The 23,069-nt window shown below is 39.0% G+C and overlaps 1 protein-coding gene across 6 annotated transcripts in view; it reads left to right on the top strand.

The window, feature by feature from the left end:
* Positions 1-23,069, top strand: part of GRIK1 (glutamate ionotropic receptor kainate type subunit 1) — a 150,880-nt gene that overhangs the window by 107,323 nt on the left and 20,488 nt on the right. For 3 of the 6 annotated variants that reach the window (XM_083611276.1, XM_083611277.1, XM_083611275.1), the window contains exons 8-13: positions 4,450-4,557; positions 7,226-7,270; positions 11,842-11,955; positions 12,438-12,641; positions 13,597-13,820; positions 21,860-21,978. In XM_083611276.1, coding sequence (XP_083467402.1) covers positions 4,450-4,557; positions 7,226-7,270; positions 11,842-11,955; positions 12,438-12,641; positions 13,597-13,820; positions 21,860-21,978 — 814 coding nt within the window. The remainder of the gene's footprint in view (positions 1-4,449; positions 4,558-7,225; positions 7,271-11,841; positions 11,956-12,437; positions 12,642-13,596; positions 13,821-21,859; positions 21,979-23,069) is intronic. The other 3 variants (XM_083611279.1, XM_083611280.1, XM_083611278.1) reach the window with 1 other exon arrangement.

Genomic DNA, 23,069 nt, shown 5'->3' on the forward strand with positions numbered 1-23,069 from the left:
TGGAGCCAAATCATATGGTAAATGCTTGTATATGGCATGAAGAAGGGGAAATCATCACAAAGTTGCCATTTTGGTTACATCACCATGGCAAGCATAACACGCATCCCAGCTCTCTGGCACAATATTAATATTGTGGGCCAGGCAGTCTCACTGGGTTGCTGGTCAACAACTAATTAAGAAATTACACCACTGAGAAACATATTTTCACAACCCATTCTATAATAATTAGAGAACCCTGGGGAAGGTAACTAGTACCTAAGAACTTTACAATACTTTGCAAGTGCTTCAGTCTTGTCCAGATTAGTTGCTGGCATCTTCTCAGTTGCTAAGTGCCTCACATATTTTACCACAGATTGTCAAAACTTTCACTTAACCAAGAACTACTTGAAAACTCACAGGCTGCTTTTTTCAACAGAAGGGCCACAGTTGGTCTAGTACAGTTACATAATTACTAGACCCTAGGTCATTTAGTTCAGGATGTGGAACTTATTCTGCAACAGCAGCTAGGGATTATTAATTAAAGCAGAGCTCCCTAAACTTTTGGAGCCTAGGGGCACATCTGGAAATCTAAGAGCTGTCACGGAAACCACAAAATACCCATTTCACAGAAAAAGTGGTGGAACTTAGAACCTCCCACCTGAAACAAACAACAACAGGAAAAATGTCTGCACCTCTCCCCCAAGCCCAAAACACGTAGAAAAGAAGGCATCATTTCCACAAAACAGCCCCAACCAATCAACCAACCCTCCAAAAATATTCAGTTTTTCTTTTTTAAAAAATGGGAGGGGAGAGGGGCCTTGGTTAACATCAAGGAGGATATCTGAAGGCGGCATGGTGCTCATACTATTTTAAAGTATGTTCACAATTCAATATGTGTTTTTATTTTGAGCTCCTTTTATTTCATTGGAAATGCGTATGTTGCTCTATATGGAACATTCAGGATTAGTAATAACAAATAAATCAGCTAAAATCAAATTAAACTGCAAAGACAACAGATGTTAAATCCCCAGAACACTGCCAACTTAATTTCTGGTCTTAAAATTTGGTTAAAATAGGAATATATGAAATGTTCCCTGAAGAAAGTGTCAGGACAGTATTCTTGGATAGATATCAAGGATGTCTCTCCAAGAACCATCACTAACTGAACGAGTCACATACTCTAGTGACTGGCAGGACACCAACAAGTATGCACCAAGAGAAGGGGAGTCAGTGATTTCTCCTAGGAAAAGGAAGCTGCTTGCCCGCCCTGACCGCTTTCTGGAGAAGAAGCCCTGTGAAGGAGCCCTGTTAGGGGATTTTTCCTAATCTAGCTTTTACTCTAAAGGCAGTTAAACACTGGCCATCAAATGTTCATTGATGACACATTCACACTTTGAAATTAGTTCAAAGTAAGATGTTGCTGGGACTTCTGGTCAAATAAGTTCGAATCTAATGCTTAACCCAATTACTTTTGAGCAATTTTATAGATTGGATTACAGCATCTGTAACTACAAAAGTGGACAGCTTGTTGCTTATGGAGGGTGTCAGTTAATGAGAAGGGCAGGCCCACCAGCAAGTCAATAGGAAATGTGAGAATATTTTCTGAGACAGAGGTGACAAAGGGCCTGTCAACTGAAAATTGATAATTCTCTGGCAGAACCATCAGGAGAATGACTTTTCAGTGAGAGCTCCTACGATAACTACCATTTACACTCTTGAAGAGCCTATTCTGTGAACCTTAAATCACCACAGACCTCTTAAAAATCGCACCCTACTATCCGTAACACTACAAAAAAACTCTGCAAATGCTACATAAAGGATTTAGGTGCCATGTGATTATGATATTGCTGTGCACATGATAATATTCATTTCAGTAGATTCAGTTCTACAGTTAAAAAAGATGGAAACTTAATCATACTTCTTTCAGTTTTGTGTACACCATCCAGGTTCATAGTAGATAGCGATCTACAATGTGTTTAATGCAGAATAGGAATAAATATATAGCTGAGAGAACCTGTAATTAGAATTGTAAAGCAGACACTGATGAGTTTGCTCTATTATAATATATTGTGAGACTTCCTGGCATTTTTAAGCTATTTCATGAAGGAGCAAGCTAAATGAGGATAATAAAGATTGTCTACACTTGAAAATCTATTTTCTTCTAGTGGTACAATGGAAGTCACTAGGAACTAGCCAAAGGCCAGTTTGCATACACAGGAAACGTTGGAAGAGAAGACTGCACCTGTACTGGAACTGTTTTAAAATATGGAATTGTTTTAAAATGCTTACATAAAATGCAAACATGGAAGTGTTGTTGTTTATTTATTTAATATATTGAACTGTTTTAAACTGTTTTTATACTTTTGTGGTTTTGTGGTTGTAATGGCTATATAATTGCATATTTTATTGTTGCAACCCACCCTGGAACTTTATAGTAAAGGGTGGGCAAGAAATCAAAAAATAAATAAATGAATCATGTATAAAATATTTCTTGCATTAGAAACCTTTCAGAGTTTTTAAAAAGAAAGCCGCATGAAAGAAACTGCAGTAGTTTGTTGCCTCAGATGGAACAGCAAAGCGCGTGCACTCTCTCTCTCTCTCTCTCTCTCTCTCTCACACACAGAGAGAGAGAGAGAGAGAGAGAGAGAGAGAGAGAGAGAGAGAGAGAGAGACCTGGCTGTAGCCAGTGCCTGGTCAATTAATTTATTTTGACATTGAGGCAGAAGCTTCACAAACACCTTTCTTCCCCTTCTTGGCAATAAAAATACAACTATAATAATGTAAGTAGCTAGTCATTTCTTGTCCTTTTATAAAGTCCCAAATCAGGTGCCTGAAGCAGTCTCCTTAGTCTGCCCAGTGGTAGGTCTGGAGCCTGCATACAAGTCCACCTCTTAAGCTTAAGCTTTTTCTTAACAGCATCTTAAGGCAAAGCTGTTACCTTTGACTCAGGCTGTCACATATATTATTTAACTCTCAGCAGTGATGCAGTTATTTATAACAGATGAGGCTAAGAGAGATATATGTTTGTGTGGGAGCAACAAGAACCAAAAATGTTGGTTGTAGACTTTATGCCCAACTACCAAATCAATCATTTCATTACTCCCAGTAAAAGAAAGGAACTGTCAAGTATGTTTCATGCTACCACATTTGTTAGTGTGCTATGTAACAAGAGAACACACAACCATGTTTTTTGTGGTTGCACCATATAATGGAACTCTCTCCTGAGTTATATTCACCTAGCATCTTCTTTTAGGCACTAGGAGAAATCCATCTTGTTTACCTGAGGTTTGACAGTTAAAAGTGATTTTTACTGCTCTTTTTGTTTCTGTTAGTTTGGCTGGTTTATATCTTAGGTCTTAATGTTTCTCTTTCTTTGACTCTTTTGGTTAATCAGTATTGGATTGTTTTAATTGCTTTAAGTGCTATCTAATTTGTCAATTGATTTTGTAATTGTTTTGTGTGTGTGCATGGTTTTCTTCTGGACTTTGTAAGTCACCTTAAAAGCAAATTTGGGTGGAAAGTTGAGGCAGAATTTTTTTAAATAAACAAAGTAAATCACCCACAAAACTCCATTCCTGTCTTTCCCTCCTCCACCTTTCTACAACTTCTCACAACAATGCATTTGATTTTCACAATTCTCTTCCCTCTGTCCGCCCCTTCATAGGCAAATTCTCCATTATGTGCTCCCACCAAGGGCTATATTAATGCCAGAGCTCAGCCCAGGTATCTGCCTCCATTAGTTAACCATTCAATCCTCAGCAAAACTTTTTTGCAAAAGTTCTGATTTCATTTCCTTGCTTTCTTTAGTTCCTTACATGGACACACTGCTGTTTTCAGTAAACTACCCCAGTTGTTCATACTTGACTCCCTTGTATTTTGGTTAAAATGTGTTGGATGTGGGCCAGCTCTACGAGACATATAGTGTGTCCTCTGGAATAGAGCCAGGGGTCACAGTGAAAAACAGATTCTTTAGCACAGTGTTTCCACTAAATTTACAGTCACTCTTGCTTATTCCCTGAAAGCAGAAAAGTGGTTTGTAGATGTCCTTATGGATTCACTGCCGACTGATAGGGTTTCTTTGTGTAATAAATTGGGTTAATGCCTATCAGAATGGCATCTCTGTTAATTTTTGTAATCCCGACAGTGCAAAGATTGGGCTGAGACTAGGACATATGACAGCTCAAAACTCTTTGCAACCCCATGAATTGTTTTTGGTTTGAATGTTGTTGATGGATAATGTACCTTGGGGATGTTCCCCAAGTTCCATGCACATGTTGTTTTCTGTCCTTATTATATAACTATTGATAATGCATTGAGTTGAATAAAATCAGAAAATCAATAAAAGAAGATTGGTTTTTTTGGAGTGTTTTTGAAAGGAATTCTACTAAGAAAGAGAGATTATGCGCAATTATTTTTGATGGGCTTGAAAAGTTGAGGCTACATATTATATATCTCTCTCTCTTTCTCTAGGCTCGTTGGGATGGTTTGACAGGGCGAATTACTTTCAACAAAACAGATGGCTTAAGAAAGGATTTCGATTTGGATATTATTAGCCTCAAGGAGGAAGGAACAGAAAAGGTAACCAGTTTGGTACCACTGTGTGCATGCTGTGAGCCAGACGGTGCAGACAGCAAGATTTTTATATATTCAAAGGCAGAAAAAACAATGAATATTGGGCACCTTGCTGTACAAATCTCACTGAAATTAATATAAAGTATGAGCATTTTTCTTCTTGTATGCATCTCTCAGTCATTTCAATGAAGTTTGTTCAACCAGACATCCTTGTGGTGTGCCAATTGACAGCATTATCCTGAAGCCTACACACTTAATAGAAGCAAATAAAAGTGGGCAGTTCAAAAGCTGGTAGTTCAATTTTTATTTACCTCTTGTAGCTCGTAATAATTTCCAAGTAACAACCTAGATATAATACCCTAACCTAATTAGAAGCCACCTACCTGTGCAATTAGCACAAGGAACTGTGTGTTGCACAGGCAGTTCTCCAACTGAATTTAGTAGTAGAGTGCAATGCATAAAGCCCTACAGAGTATATGCTACAAACGTGGTGATAAACAGTTTATCCCCCATTCTGTTCTCCCTACCAAACAGCTGATTGGCAGCATAGCAGCTTATTTTACAGGGCTGTATGAATTCCACTTCCACTAATGCACATGCACACTGATAGACAAGGGTCCCTGTTTCTACTCTCCACATCCAATCGTCTTTGAATTATGTCTAATGTCATCATTTTATATCCGAAATATTTTTTCAGCTATATAAAGTAACATTCATAGCACCAACCCTAAACTCTAATCTTAACAAAGAAAAAACTGATTCGTATTCCTACTGAAATAAGTGAATTGGATGGTACACTTTGGGAAAATATACACACACCTTTGGATCTTCATACATGCACAGATGCTGAAAACCAGCTTGTATATAGTTTACTGCTCACCTCCGCCCTGTTTTAGCTATGTTTTGTCTTTTTCAGTATAAGTGAAGCAATGATTATTGCCCCAACCTAGTCATCTCCTCCACACACTGCAGATCCACATGCACAAGTGTCCTGCTGCACAGTTGACAGTTCTAGTGATACACTTTCTGTATGCAAAGGCAGCTGTGGGATTCCATAATGTGGGGAAATGTTGTGAAGATAGGGCAAGGATCCACAATGCTTAGAGCTGGGGGTAGGAGCAGGGAATTGTCCTTGGCCTTGTGCTGAGTTCCGGAGGTGCTGTACAAGATGAGAGGCAAGACCGCACCTGTCAAGGCCAGAGAAAATGTATGGACCTCTGAGTACAGACTCACAGAACTGGAAAGTTGGAAGGGACCCCAAGGGTCATCTAGTCCAACCACCTGCAATGCAGGAATATCAGCTAAACCATATTACGAGTCTCATGTTCTACTGAGAGTAGGAAGAGCTCTATTTCTCTGCATGCAGAAGAGAGCATCTGATGCAAGCAACCTATGTCTGATAACAGCTACAGTCAGATGACTGTCCTTTTCTCACCATATCCACAAACAGCTGTACACATGTGCCTTTCTTACACAGAGGGAATTACTCACAGGCAAGTGTATGTTGGCTAAAGGCATTGCCGCAGCAAAGCCACTTCATGTTTATTAATAGAGTAGCACTTTTTCTACCCCATCTTAATTGCCCATGTCTGTCCACCTGCCTTGCGAACACTGCATTCTTTGAGAACTATGGATATGATATTTCCCCTTGGGGGCTCAATTACCTGCATGAAGAGCTTTACAGAGTCCTGCCCTCCCACTCCAGTATGTGCACAAGCACGTTATCTCTGGCGTTTCAATAATTGAACAGAAGGAAATAGCTGCAATGGTGATAGGCGAGAACACACAAAAATACCATTTCCCAGAGCGCCCTGACATGTTGGCATGCCTTTCTGCCCGCATTGAGGGGAGGAAGGGATGAAAACAGGGCTCTGTTAAGCCCTATGGGGATTCTTTCACCTGCAGGGGCTATATTTACATAAGCAAAGATCATGTCATATATATTCTGTTCATACTGCTTTCAGTCAGCTTTTGATTTAGACATCACACCCAAGCGAAAAGGTCAGGCACAGTCATATTTTATCAAGACAGCCTTGAGAAGCCTATAAACAATAGAGCTATCTAAACCCTCTATTTGTTACACAAGATGAAACATAAATAGCCTGCCTTTCTTAATAACATGCCTTGAGAAGCCGGTGGGTTTTTTTTCACTAGAAGAGCAACGTAAAACTACTCCAATCCAGAAAACTTGATTCCGCTTTACAAAAGCAGCTGCAAAGCTATTAAATCTATGTGTTGTGTGACCCCCCATTCAAACTGATCTACTACTGACTAAATTATGGATTAACAAGCCTCTTTATATAATATGGAACTGGTCTGTTTTTGGACGGGGCGGGGGGAGATGCTGGGACTCAGTGTGGGAAATCCACACTGTTATCCACAAGCAAAATATGCATTAGATTTATTTATTTATTTAATCAGGGGGGCTGTAGAGAGATAAGGCACTGAATTCATTCTAACATGAGTAAATTTTCTAATTTAGTTAAATGAAAGGTCAGTACTACTAATTACTAAACACAATAATGTCTCAATCCTACAGTAAGTGGTTCTGTAAGTGTACATGCTATGATAAGATTGAAATGAAAATGCTAAGACTATGTAAAATATACAGATTTGCTTTATATTTTGACTGAAGAACTGTTTTGTGTCCCTTTCTGTTCTTTTCTAAATTAAGGCTGCTGGTGAAGCTACTAATAATTTATATAAAGTATGGAAGAAGGTTTGTATATAGACAGATGATGTAAGAAACCTACAGGTTGAGTCTGAAAAAAACTCTTCCTTAGGGTTTTGACAAATGGTCTCCAATTGCAGTTTAGAGACAATAAAAGTCGGTCTTAGAATAAACTATGCTATGTAGTATAGATTTTTGATTAACCACTACATTTTATCTATCCAGTTGTAGAGTGCTGAAGTCACAGTGAGTTTTGGCCACAATCCGCTGAGGAGTCAGTATTATATGTAACAGCTTTCACTTTAGGGTGCAATCCTGCTATTAGCAATGCTCATTTCAAGACCCTGTAGGATTTATACACGAGTAACAAGGCAGCTGGATTGCAGCCTTAATATTTTGCAGTGATACTGGTAAAATAAAACATCTGGGGGGCTGAGGTTGAGGAAGCCTGTTTTAAGAATTCCTTTACAATAATACAGTCTTTTTCTACTGAATAGTGAGATCAGATTATGGGAGTCTGAAATGCTGATTAACTTTCCACTGTATCTGATGGCAAAGTGTACAAAACTAGGACCAAGTTTTAAACACTATCTAGATGCTACGCCCTAGTCCAAAACATATGATATAGAAGTACTTTCCATTTATTTAGAGAAAGCTTACTTCCATGTAAATGCCACAATTAAGTGGCACTGTTTGCATGCACTTAGCCTTGCCCATTAGGAGCTTCTCCAACTAAAAGAGAAATAGTGTATGCATGAGAACAACATAAGTATTTTCCTATCACAAAGCAGGAAGCTCTCATTGCAGCCCACTTGTTTAAACCTAGGATAATGGTTATATATCTTGCAACAATAATTTCTATCTATCTCTCTATCTATCTCTCTATCTATCTATGTAAACTCCAGGCACAGTATTATTAGTTACAGATTCTCATCAGTCTCATTATAACCTAATAAAATGCCTAATTATTAAACATATTTTAATAAGCAGTAAACTAGTCAAAGATTTTTTAAAAACCAATTTTTCTCATCAACTAATGTGTCATGATCTGACATATTGTAACAAATCTATGTGGGCTTTCATCCCCTCTTTTCATTGTTGGTAGTTCAAGTTATTATGCTGAATTAATTTAATCCAAATTCTAATGAATTTAAAAAATGCACTGGACACCATTTGTCATATTTTATGCTTTGAACTTGTCACTAAACTGCAATAAATCTCCTGAATTCACCCTAGTGCTGTGGTACTTTGGTCTCGTTCCTTCAATGCCCTCCTGACCTTTCCCATAACTGTAAGGTTGGCCTACACTCTCATTCCTTTGATGCTAATGTACAGTGTATATATTGTATTCTGTAAGTTTTGTGACTGTATTGTTCCATTTTTTAATTATTTTTTGGTATGAATGTGTTACAATTTCCCATTGTCAACAATTCCGCACTCAGTGTAAGTACATCAGGAAACCTACAGAACATTGGTTTGTGGTAGCACACACATTTTACATGTATAACCTGTAGTTCAACCTCTGCTATCTTCAGCCACAACCTATCAGGTTGCAGGGCTGGGAAAAAGCTTTGCCTGAGATTTGAGAATTGCTGCAGATTTGAGAATTGCTGAAGAGTGATAGACAGCATCGGACAACATGGCTCATTGGTCTGACTTAATACACAGTAGTTCCTTACAGTTACGACTTTATTGCAAAGACTGCAAAGAAAAAAATCTGAATCTATGAATAGTGTATCTTCCCCTCACTCCCGGCAAAGCTACATTATTATACAAGTATTTCATTTATTTTAGAATCAATACCACTGAATTGATTTCCTCTGAAAGTGAATGAAAGAAAGCTTATAGTGAGAAAATAAAAATATAGCAATGCTATTCCAAACAAACAGAAGCAAAGAACAGGATTAGATAGTTTGTTTCATGTTGATGCTGACAATCAGCCCCAGAATACTGAAACAAACAAACCAACAAACAACCAACCCAAAAATGGCCATTATTTTTGAGCACAATACTTCAAAGAATATAGCTTTAATCATGAAAATTAAAGCAGGAATGAGGTATCAGCAGGCTGAGGTAGTAAAAACAAAGCAATTTCCTAAGAAAGCTAAGGATAGCCTGCAGGTTTTCACCTACTGAAGACCTGATTTTTTATTATTTCATCTATAGTATAGCACTTTCCTATAATGCCTTGCATACCTGAAATATCTGTAACAGCTCAAATAACAATTAAGTATTGTACTTATTGCCTCAAGTACAATACTTTTCAGAGAGGCAGTTCACACATTCCACTAAACATCGCTGAAGAATCAACCCAAAGATGCTGATGGATCTTAAATTCAGAGAGGCCCTAATTTGAAATTATCTCACCAAAGTCAATATTGACAACTGACAGATAATGGCGTCTTGCCAATTTCTGATTTCAAAAATAGTGCCCATCCAGGCTGAATTAAATCTACTGGGTCATGACAAAAGCATAATAGAACACTGACAGATCATTGGCAAAATGGAACAGATCTGATGGATCAGGACTGAAATCTGGCAGGAAATTGACAGAATCTGATAGATCACTAGTAGAGCTTGTGTGTTTCTGCTGCTATTTGAGTTGTGTGGGTGTGAATTATTCATTGGGCTGGATCTGAAGATCTAAACTTTTAGACCCTGATACAAGTCACAGATGCCCCAAATGTGGTTTTACTGGTGACACCACTAAAATAATGGTCATTGTAGAAGTTCTAATGGTGAGCAATCGTATATATGAGATCAGCAAGACACAGATTCAGACAGACAGCATCTTATCTGGCAGTCTTGGTATACAATATTATCAAGTGGTCTTAGAAAGCAATCTGTCCAAATTTCACTGGATGAAGCATCAAGAAATCCAGATATGTATTAAGTATGTACTAATATAAATGCTACCTAGCTGGTGTATTTCACTTTCTTTCTTTCTTTCTTTTATTTTATTTGTATGCCGATTTTCCACAAATAACTCATGCTCAAAGCGGCTTACAAGAAAGAAATAGGGATGCATTTCAAACGAACTCTACAAAAACAATTTCACAAAACGCAGCAAAAGAAAAATAACAAAACCACATGTCAATATTATACGTACAGTATAACAAGATTACCGTATTTTTCGCTCTATAAGACGCACCAGACCACAAGACGCACCTAGTTTTTGGAGGAGGAAAACAAGGAAAAAAATATTCTGAATCTCAGAAGCTGGAACAGCAAGAGGGATCGCTGCGCAGTGAAAGCAGCGATCCCTCTTGCTGTTCTGGCTTCTGGGATAGCTGCGCAGCCTGCATTCGCTCCATAAGACGCACACACATTTCCCCTTACTTTTTAGGAGGGAAAAAGTGAGTCTTATAGAGCAAAAAATACAGTACTTTAAAAACATGCAGCATCTATTAGCAAAAATAACAAGGGTGCTTCACAGTTTCACCTTAGAAGCAGAAACACTCTCTCCATTCAAGTAAATGCCAGTTGCAGGAATACAATTAATATGCCCATTTTTTGTAATGCAGATGACAGGTACAGGGGATCAAAGCATCCTTTGAGACTATGTGACCTATTCCCATTGACAGGGAAGTCTTAGCACCAATGATGTAGATAGTGGTGGAGAAGGATTAAACTTCTTCTCTCTGACCTGCAGTCCCATTGCTGTCCCCCCTCCCCCAGAAATCCACATTTGTGCAATCAACACATCTGCTTTGGCCCTATTCTTGGTCATTCACACTGGTCATTGATAGCTATTTTTCTTCCCCTGCAATTCCATTAAAGCCTAAGGGGGTGAAAAATTGAATTCATGCACAGTTGATTTTACAAGTATGTTATTGTTTGCTTTGCAGTTTACATGCATGCCACTAGATGGGATTTCAAATTCCACTGAAATAAGAAATCTGCCTCCTGGATACATAGGCCTAAAGCACCTAAAAGTCGTCTTGTTACAAAATGCTCTTGAGTTTGGAAAAAAGGCCAAGGCCAGATTTCCCTGCCTCTTTTGTTTTAATTTTCTGAGCTATCACTGATCAGTGGGTCATTTTATTGGTTCTGTCATATACAATAGTCACAAAGTAACTAAAATAAATCTGTACCTTCAGCAGGTTTCAACAGAAGAGAAGGGCCAGTGAATATAGCAGCCTATTTCAGCAAATTCTATAAACTGATAGATTAGAAAGGAAAGGTTTTCTTACGTTTCCACTTCACCTTTACAAAAACAACAACCATGAACTAGACATTTAGAACAGAAATCTAGGTGCTCCACAATGCAGGCTGGTTTGCTTAAACAAAACTATATATTTTTAATATTTTTATACATAACTAATGTAACACTCTTGTGACTAGGCCATCTCAGCCTGCTTTTTAATGAGCAATATGTTTCCCTCTACTAACCGTACTCATCATCCATCATTTATAGATCCGTTACTTTAAAATGCAGCTTGTCTGCTCCTTTAATATCCTATACAACTTGTTTGTTGCTCAATTGCTGTAAAGTACAGTATTGCCTAAAAAATATATTCCTGGGCAGAACTGTCAATTGCATTTTTTTATATGAACTATCCTTTCCTTAACACAATTAATGAAGGTTGGCAGCCATTTATCTAATTTGTTCTATGTAGATTGGGCTTTGGAACTCAAACAGTGGCCTTAATATGACTGACAGCAATAAAGACAGATCTACCAATATCACTGATTCGCTGGCGAACCGAACGCTCATAGTCACCACTATTTTGGTAAGTTTGGGCATGCGTTGTTGCTACACTTTGTGTATTATCTTTGGTTAATTCGTGTTGCCTTACTAACCACTTACTTAATCACTACAGATTTTTGTTCATTCATGAAAGGGGTGGGTGTTTTCAGCCTCAAGAAGCTTTAGCAGGGGAACTTTCCCATCCTACCCTCTCCCTGCACACCCCATAAATCTGCTACAGAAAGTGAGGAGCAGCTAATAAATGCTATAAACAAACAAATAAATAAATGTGAACTTTTCAGGGATCTTTGGGAAGCATTTCAGCTTCTTCACTAAAAATGTATACCAGACTTTTGACTCTGCCATAGTTTTATGCTACTGTGCTATTCCTTATATAGTATTTATTATTCTTAAGTAGCCCATGTACAATTTTATCAGGCAATTAAGCCTTTCCTGTATTTTATCAATCACAGATGCACTTAAGAAGAATAATTTCTGAGACATGCCTTGTGTCTTTTCATGCAGGAAGATCCGTATGTCATGTACAAGAAATCTGACAAACCCCTTTATGGCAACGACAGATTTGAAGGGTACTGCTTGGATTTGTTGAAGGAATTATCAAATATTTTAGGCTTCATCTATGAAGTGAAACTAGTGTCTGATGGGAAATATGGAGCCCAGAATGACAAAGGAGAATGGAATGGAATGGTCAAAGAACTCATCGATCACGTAAGATGGAATCATCTTCTTCATGCTTGTCAACCAGCAATAGCTGGATACATATATTTAAACTAGCAGGCCACTCAGCCTTTTTAAAAATAATAATAATAGACAGAATAACCATTTGAGATGCAAGAAGAATTAGAATGGGAAAGTGTATACTGTATATACATATACTCAGGAAAGAGTATGGTTACAGTTTCCGCATAAAAACAATTTTTCCTACAAAAGCCAAATTTTCTTCACCATGTGGTAAGCAGTTTAGCTGCATCTTATAAGAACTTTGAAGGCTCCGTGTCAACAGCCAAAGAAAGCTGGATAGATCACAAGGAAGTGGAAACTTATGACTACTTTTTCTCCATACATTGATTGGTCCACTGTATCTGTTTATCTTGCCACTTTGCTCCTCTAGGGTATAATCCCCAGCAGCTTTCTTTAGCAGCAGGGAGTCTTCAAAGTTCTTAACAAGCAGAGTCAGCCCATTTCTCATGTGGTGAGCACAATGCATAGTCTATCTATTATGATATAGACATGGAGACGTCTAATATGTGCACCATTTCTCTTGGAAGCATGGGTGGGCCTATTGTAACCACAACCACATGATGCCAAGATTATCTGCAGTGGTACATTTGTATTTCCCACATGAAAGCTTTGCTGTGAAAGTGTCAGTCTGGAAGTCCTATGGAAAAAGGCTGTAACTGCTTTAATGCTTCTTCAAGGCATCACTGCACCACACACTCTGAATTATTACTATGAAATTAACATAGTTTGAATGATGCTATATTTCCTCCCCATTGAGCTTCAATGAGAAAGTTATTTTTCATTTAAATTTTATCAGTGCTTACAGTTATGAGCAAATGAATCTTATTTGTGTCAGTACGCTTGAGGAAAGTGGAGAAATAAAAAATGTGGATAAATTATTATTTTTTAAATGACAATATTATTTTCCAATTTTTGTTCTCAGAAAGCTGACCTGGCAGTTGCTCCTCTCACCATTACCTACGTAAGAGAGAAAGTCATTGACTTTTCCAAGCCCTTCATGACGCTGGGAATCAGTATTTTGTATCGGAAGCCCAATGGCACAAACCCTGGTGTTTTCTCCTTTCTAAACCCTCTTTCTCCTGATATTTGGATGTATGTCCTCCTAGCTTGCCTTGGAGTCAGTTGTGTGCTCTTTGTCATTGCAAGGTAAGTTGAAAGGTCATGTCTAACACTAAGCCACATTAATAACTCTTTTTCTATACATTGTACACTGACCACATACATTATTCTTGTCTCCAAAATAATAATCACATGATATTCTGTGCACTATTCTATACATAATATTGTGAACGCCAGAGCTTTATTATTGTAGAAACAGGAAACAGAAGAATTTGTAGAGCAGATGGGGTTTCTACAGTCAATATGCATATTAAGAAAGGGTTAAAGGTAAAGGTAAAGGGACCCCTGACTGTTAGGTCTAGTTGCGGACGACTCTGGGGATGCAGCGCTCATCTCCCTTTACTGGCCAAGGGAGCCGGTGTACAGCTTCCGGGTCATGTGGCCAGCATGACTAAGCCGCTTTTGGAAAACCAGAGCAGCGCACGGAAACGCCATTTACCTTCCCGCCGGAGTGGTACCTATTTATCTATTTGCACTGCATGCTTTCAAACTGCTAGGTTGGCAAGAGCAGGGACCGAGCAACGGGAGCTCACCCCGTCACGGGGATTCAAACCGCTGGCCTTCTGATCAGCAAGCCCTAGGCTCTGTGATTTAACCCACAGCGCCACCCTGTAACCTAAGGGTTACTATTACCATATTAAGAAAAAAACAATACTATGTTTTTAAATGAACACTTAAAGCTCCTTTACATGGCATCACTGGCTAAAAATAGCCAGAGTTAACAAGAACAAAACAAGAATATGTGGGGGACGGGATGGGGACGACGACAGGGGGATGTACCTTTCTACTCCATACTAAACTGTAAAATTTCCCTTTGGTGCAAATATTTCTGCAATGTGGTAACGTTGTTAACACTCTACTATATTAGCACTTGTTGGCATCCCTCTACGCAGTGTGTATGGAGGTGGTGGGCTACCCAGACAACAAGACCCCCATCTCAGTCTCACGGATGTTAGCACTATGCATGAGGTTACTTATGATGGTGCAGTTGAGAATAGAAGGGCTTCACACTGTCTCTTGACTTGACTATGGCCAGGATACGCAACATGTCACATGCACTTGGGGAGGGACTGGCAACTAGATATACAACTGGAGTTACTTTGTACTATAGTCTCTCTCGGCAAGGCATTTAACCAGTGCTTTCCAAACTATAACTGAGGGAAACATGAGATGCTTTGGATTTTTTATTAGATATTTCCAGTGGTCTTCCCTCCCACTTCCTGATTCAACCCTCTGTGTCTTCTACGAAGCCTTTACTGAAGGTCAAGGCATCTTCGGCCTGGATAATAAGATGAAGCTTGTACAATCTACCTCCCCTGATTTTGAACAATTCCCTTCCCTCCCCCACACACATCCCAGGCCTTTCTTGGGAGGGGGGTGTCCCCTGACCACCAGAAGAGAGACTTTATGGTTGTGCAGCACAGCCCAAGATCAATAATGAATGGACATCATCGGGCCCGTGCAGAGTTTGTCTGAGGCCCAGGGCGGGAATCTTGTTCTTGGCATGACAGCATAACTTCAGCAGGCCGAACAGGACTCCCTGACTAGCTTAGTCCTCCAAGGCCCAGGGCAAGTGTACCTGGCTGCTGCCCGCCCCCCTCCATGAGCCTGCACATAACTAAACAATGTCTTGCTGAGGCACACTGTCACAAGCAGAGTGTTGGTTTGCTTCAAAGACCACTTGCAATACATTTGCAGCAATTTCAGGTGCCACCTGAACTGTTTGTGCTCTCTAGAACATTTCCCAGACTCTTCCACAGTATGTGGGGATTCTGTAGCTGGCATACTGATGCAGAGAAGTTCTTTACAAAGCAAAAAGTTTGGAAACTCCTAGGCTACATCATAGTACTGTGAATAAATCAATTTGGTTCAACCAAAGTGATTTTCAAAGTAGATCTGCTATCAAACTGTACTTTTTAGGGTTGTTTCATACTTTAAAATGAACAGTTAGAGCAAAATATCCAAAAACCATATTCAACTTAGTTGTACGTGTGACAGAGAGAAAAGCAGAGAGTGAAATTAATGGTCTGGTTTTCCATGCAAATCCTAAACAAGGCTGTTGCAAGTGCAGCCACTGTTTACAGTCATAAACTCTGGCAAACTCTGCTCACTGTACCATGAATAATAGATTTGACTCTGCATGGACCATGAGCTCATACATGACTAATAACAATCTGACCATCGTTGACAGATTTCTTTTGTCTTCTGTGTAATGAGCCAAGACTGAAACTAGCTCTAGTCTCTAAGAAAAAGATGGGTGAAAATAAGTAACCTGCAACTTCCTCTCTCTTGGGCTTGATTCAGCAATGTCAACACAAGATGCTCTGAATGAATGCCAATCTCCAAACGTTGACATACCCACCTAGTTGTAATAGCTAGATATGAGCATTTTTTGTTATTATTACCAGCTTTCTCTTCTAGCAAAGTGTTTGTGTCCTCAACAGTTATCTGAGAAGCAGATACTTAGCAGTATTTTCCTAGCATGAAGATGAAATGATAGGAAAAGCTTCTGCCAGGCATGAGCTCTTTAGGACGCAGAAGTTCTAACAGAAAAGAAAGGTGGAATCTCTAGTGCTTCCTTCCCTTTCATATCAGGACAAAATGTTTAGATGCTTCTCCAGTTATTTGGAGACGCTTTACAGATGTTAAATGCTTTTAACATTTTAGAATTTTCAACGGACAAGCGAAGTGTCCAGACAACAGGTCAGGGGGCCATGAATTGCTAACTAGAATCAAAAAACACCACACAGGCATCTCTGCAAGCTTATTTCTTTTTTTGTAATTTTTAAAATCAGTTTTCCAATATACCCCCAATAATAGCCAAATTATAACAATAACAATTAATTCCCTAAGACAACAGCAACATAATTATGATTTCCATTCAGGATTTTATAATATATAAATTTATAACGCTTCAAGTGAGGAACTCAAACTATTATCTTTATTCTGCCCTTAATGGTGGCATACGAGGGTTTTTGCCAGGCAAAGTGCTTTTGCACTCAGCGCCTCTCTACCTCCCACATTCCATGCCAGACCGAAAGCCAGGTACCAAAACGAATTGCAAGTGAAGCCCATTCCCCCCTCCCCCGTCCCTGAGGGGAATTTGCAAGGATGATTTACCCTCTGTCATCCTTTTCGCTCGTCGATGATCTCCCGCTGTCATGGGGGCTGCCTCCATTAAGGCAGACGGGACCGGAAGCCCTCTACAAACTTATTTCTGAAAATAATTGATTTTCTTCATTTAAAATTATATTTTCTTCTATTTTCAATACACCTCATTTTTATAATATGCTCACAGATATGCACACATGCACAAAAACACCCTTGAGAAGTTGTACTTGCTATTATTAGATTTCTTCTCAGCGCATCACCACAAGATCTCCAGGTGGGTGACAGCAATGCCAAAACACAATATTACAATCAGCTAAAACAATTTACAATCAAAAGAACCTAAAAACATCTTTTTCAGGTGTCAAAGGCTAGGGCTACGAGATATGTATTCAGCAAATAACTAAAGCTATATGATGAAAATGCCAGAGCAGCTTGATGGGGAGGTAATTCCACACATTAGGGGCTGCACAGAGTTTTCCCTTTTGCAGACTGCCATCACCCTGACCTTCTGAGGGTGATGGAGCTTCCAACAGATCTCCCATCACTGATTTTAGCACCCAAGAGGGTCTGTATAGAAGGCTGTCTTTCAAATACGTAGCTAGCTATACTCATAAATGAACTGCTTTTTGAAAAACATCTCATTACCCCTTTGCGTGTGGCCTCACCAACCTCTCCAGTAGTGAACAACGGGCAGTGGGGTTGAACCACTCACCTGAACTCTCTCTGGCTGAGTCGCTGCAGAACACCAGGGGGAGAGGAAGAGAAGGGAGGCAGGCAGGCATGGTCAGCATGGTGCAAACACACCAGCGAAGCCAATCCAGTGCTCTGGCCTGTGCATTTGCTCTAGGCCAACCTTACTGCTGCCTCCACCTCTTTGGGTCAGTATGCAGCAGCAACTCAGCTGGAAGGAGGTAAAATGAGCAGCACAGCCCCACTATGTTCTCTGCTGCTGCCCTGCATAGAGAAATGGAATCCATAGAAGTATTTTCAGAACTGTGAGCTATGATTTTAGACAAAAATAACTTTGGGATATATTATACTATGATTATCAGCACATGCTCACTTTGGGAGAAAAGATGGCTAAGGAGCTAAGATAACAGAACTCAAATTACATTTTTTTAAAAAATGCCAGAACATTCTACTTATACTTCCAAATTGTTTTTTATCTTCCAAAGCTATGATTCTTTTTGCCATTCATTGGTGATATCCGCTGTCATAGATTTTCTTGATCTTTTGTGTTCCAGATGTGAACTACTTTCCACATGAAATGCCTAAGCAATCACAGCAGTGCCATATAAATGGAAAAGCCATTTGTTTCTAATAATACAAAGCTTTTAGAAGCAAATTATATTGGGATTATTCTGTGGGCCTTTCTCAGTCCAAGAAATGTGCCACTTTGTGTGACTGTATTTCTTGAAGTTTTCATTATGTTAAAAAAATCATTTTAACATAATATATTTGGAGTGTAGTTCAGTAATTCTAACTTGTTGTCCATTTTAAGAAGCCAGTATCTGAGCAACACAGTCACACTTTACTTGCATTTTTGCAAACATCGCTATATTGCTTATGCAACCCTAGCACAAATGCTTTGCTTTTTAATACTGAATGCAGTATTAATAGGACATAAATGCACATATGTGGAGTGATAATTGGTTGTCTTCCTAGGGAGCCTATTGTTTGTGCCAGAATTGGAAAATTTTATACATCATGCCTGCACTTTTTATAGAATGGGGCATCTAGTGGTAGATTCGATTCTGCAAGAGGGTCTTGAAGTCTAAAGAAAGGAGGGGAGGTTATGTGATGTCCTGCAGCCTTGTAGGTGGTTTAACATATTGTTAATGCTGCTAAAGGATGTTATGTATGCATACTATTATGCCTAGCCGCAGCCACTGACTTCCGCCAAATTAGAATTTAATCCAATTTGATGTATTTCTTTCACAGCAGCCTCCTGCACAATATGTTAAGAGCCTCAGGCTTGCACTGAGGTGAACAGAGGAAGGTGAATTGGATTAGGTTTCAAATGCCAATTGCTCTCAATATTTAAAGGGCATTTATGTCTTTTATTTATTTTTACATTTATCATAACTATATAACAGTGAATTCCTCGCATCTTAAAAACAGCTAATACTACCTCAGATTGATGACTTTTAAAAAGGAAATAAAAGCCTGAAGCAGTGATAGTGACCGAGGACGCAACAAAATATACTGTACTTTTTGCTGGATACATCAGTCTGAAACAATTTTGTTGAATGTTTTCCTATGGTTGATGGAACATGCATTCAGTAAATCTAACTGAATCAATGTCAGTTCCAAATCGAGGTGAACTTGACCTGCAACCAAGATCCAACCAATGAGGTTTACCCAATGTCAGTTCTGTAGGTCTGCCTTCTGCTTCCTGTAGGACAGCCTGCAGTTGACAGGAAATGCAATAGAGGATGCCACATAACATAATTTGCCTTGAATCCCAACTTGGAAGAAAGACAGAATAATAATATTAATAATAATAATTGAAGTGCATATTTATCTACAAGGTCTGAAGGAAGTTGCTCCTACTCAGCATTATGGGTTATATTTCATGATAGTCCTACTCAGAGAAGACCCACTAAAGTTAATTGACATGGCTAACTTAAGTTCATCAATTTCAATGATCTGCTTTGAGTAGGAGTTAGTTGAATACAACCCTGCGGTTGTTTTTTTAAAAAGATCTTTTTTAAAAAATAATTTTTAAAGAAGAAACCAGGTCCGTGTACTCAGTGGAAGTCCTTCATGGCTGTAATTCAGCATACAGATTTACTTCTATTTGACGGACAAGTTTTAGGTCCATCCATCCATCTTTTGTTCCACAGATTCCAGATAGAGCACATAAACTGCTTTTCTACAAGGGAGCAAATCATACTAAGGTTATCTAGAGGGTTAGACAATAGTATGGGCGGGAGGTGACACAGATTATAGACCAATTTAGACCGGGTTTTAGAATTCAGTTGGAATTAACTATTTCCCCAGCTCCTTCCCCCAGTGCATGTTGTCTGCCATAATCGTTTGCTCTCAAGAGACCTCCATACTGTGCTAGTATTGTCCATTGCTGTCATTTTGAGTATAAGCATGCAGTGGGGGAGCCAACAATAAGTAGGCAATGGATAGCAAGGGACAGCAGGTAGGTCAGCTCATGTAAGACTGTCAAATGAGCAGGTGTAACTCTTGCCTTGAGGGCAGATAGAGCTCTGATGCTCAATTAATGTTGCTATTCTTGTGCTTTAAATACAATAACTTGGGTTTTTTAATGGGACTTTATATAATGCATGTATTTTTTTTCTTGAAGCTATATTCTGCATCTTGTGTTTTTTTTAATTATCTATTGTACCAATAATGATGATGTTATTTAACTAACAGCATCCTAAACTAAAAACTGTTTCAATTAGTGCCTTCATTATTATCAGTGTTCATTGCTTCAAGCCTAGCACAGCACTCTAGTTGCAAGAGTGCATAAATTCAAAGCTTAATTATATTGTTAAAACAGCAATTAAAATGTACTGGCATGACATTGTCAATTAAAGCCATATTCATAAACATCACAATAAAAGTATGCCCTACAGCTGTGATAATCAGCAACAGGCAGGATTCTGTGGCTAGGACAGTCTTAAAATAATTTTGTGAAGTATAGATCACAAAAAGAATACAGTGTCCATTTTCTGCAAGAACTGAGGGTATCTGTTTGCAAAAGGGTAATTTATAATTTCTTCCGTTGACCCCTATAATACTTGAGCACAAGAATTCCTTCACAATATCAACCAACTTTTATTAGCCATTTCATTTCTGGAAACACGTGTCATAGATCAGCAAGTAGAAACAGATTTTTATTATTTTTTGCGTAGGAATGCAAAACATAGATACAGTGGTACCTCGGGTTACATACGCTTCAGGTTACAGACTCCGCTAACCCAGAAATAATACCTCAGGTTAAGAACTTTGCTTCAGGATGAGAACAGAAATCGTGCAGCAGTGGCACAGCAGCAGCGGGCGGTCCCATTAGCTAAAGTGGTGCTTCAGGTTAAGAACAGTTTCAGGTTAAGAACGGACCTCCGGAACGAATTAAGTACGTAACCAGAGGTACCACTGTACAAGAGTTAGGAAGAGCCTTGCATCTGGCATCGCTGGGATGTATGTGTGAAGCTCCTGCATAAAGAGAAGAGTACCTGTAAACACGAAAGGGGTGTGTGTGAATCCACGCCATGTACTCAAGTGTTCCACGCCACTTATGAATCCACGCCATGTACTCAAGTGTTCGGAAATATTTCACCCCTTCACAATGTATGTATGTGGTCAGCATAATCCTGGTATTCACAACTGCAGTATGAAGCGTGAATTGACCCTAATTTGTGGCACCACAAATATACACATCTGAATAGTTAACTGGATGGAAATGATCCAAACATTTATGTGGATCAATTCCTTTTCCAGAAATCAAGCTGTTCAGGCTGAAGTCCTGTAACACTTGAGGCTTACTTCTGGGTAGGCATGCATGCGGTTGCACTGCCTGCCTGGAGAAAGCTGAGAGCAAACTGGAGTGCATTTGGCAAGAACACATCTGAGGCAACAGTCTTCTCTGCATCACAAAGAGTCTTCAAAACTATAGTTCAAGGGTCACCTGGAAAGCAAGTGTTTGGAAGCAGTTTTCCTTCTCTTTGAAGAGTGTGCTGGGCTTATTAGAATCAAAGCACAATTATAGTTAAGGCATGTGACTGACTCTGGTGCTCTAAAACCTGCCTGCTGCATTGCCAAGCTGCCTTGGAACTTCTATGCTGTGTCTGTACATTTATGAATATGGCCTTAATTTTCTTCTCTTTTGTTTTCCTCATTAATCTTTGCATTTTGTGCATTGTTCAGCAGGTTTGCTGGTGCTGTCTGTATTTTTTTTTAATCTGATGTTTACAAACTGTTTCTGTTAACTACCACAGGTTTACACCCTATGAGTGGTATAACCCCCACCCGTGCAACCCTGACTCAGATGTGGTGGAAAACAATTTTACTTTACTTAATAGTTTCTGGTTTGGAGTTGGAGCTCTCATGCAGCAAGGTACACCGGTTACACCTCATTACTGCACACATCCCACAGTCTGCTCAAGAGCTTCTGTGCTGGTAAACTCCACCATTTGTAGCTCTAGCATATACTGTAAAACCTGATCTAGACAAGAGACATGCAACAACACTGTATATATTAACAATTAAAAAGGGGGTCCGGGGAAGAAATTAAAACTTTTAAAATCCAAAGTAAATCTACTGAAGGAAAGCATGCAATAAAATGCAAAGTTTGTTTTTTATATCACATGGTTGTACTTTGATAGGCAAAATCTAAGAATCAAGATGGCTTTGGTGTTGTTTTCACTGAAAGTAGTAATCTATATGAATCAAACTACAGAAGAAAATAATTTTCAATTAGACTTCATGCCATTTACACTGATAAGGCAAGGTGGTTTGTTTTTTTTAAGGGCCACAATATATTTTGTGGGAATCATTATTTCATGAGCATTTGTCAAACTTCTATTGCTTAAAAATCCCCAAACTTAATTAATCACTTTTCTGCAGGTCTTTATGGTTTTGCCTCTTGTAAATGCATCCAGCCTTTGACACCCACAACGTCCTAACAGCTGTTGATTCTGGAAACTGCACAGAGATGCTCATTTTACAATGAAAGGAAATGAGGTGCAATAGACGTGAAGAATCAGCGGTGCATATACTAACCATGTGTGTATATGATGTGTTCATTCTGAGGCTCCCATTAATAAGCTTTTGCCTCTATGTGAGGTGCGTGTTCAGAATATATGTTTAATCATTGTGAACCCCCTCAAAAAACCACACACTGAGAAAATCATGAGAATAGTGAAATATTTTAATAAAGGCATGCAAGTGAAAACACCCCTAGACCAACTCAAAGAACAATTAATATGAGGAATAACAAATTGGGGTTGAGTAGAAATCAAACATCACAATTTCATAAGCCTGATTTTCTAACACCAGAGGGAATTTGGCCATTGATTCTGTTCCCTGTAGTATATTAGGCATTTATTGGGCTAAGTGGGAAGGGGGGCAGATGTCAAGCACAGATACTCATAGAATGGATTCTATCCAAGATGAATTGAAAAATCAGCTTCTTGTCCCAGTTTGTCA

The sequence above is a fragment of the Podarcis filfolensis genome (assembly GCF_964270895.1).
Source record: "Podarcis filfolensis genome assembly, chromosome: 4".
Lineage (NCBI taxonomy): Eukaryota > Metazoa > Chordata > Lepidosauria > Squamata > Lacertidae > Podarcis > Podarcis filfolensis.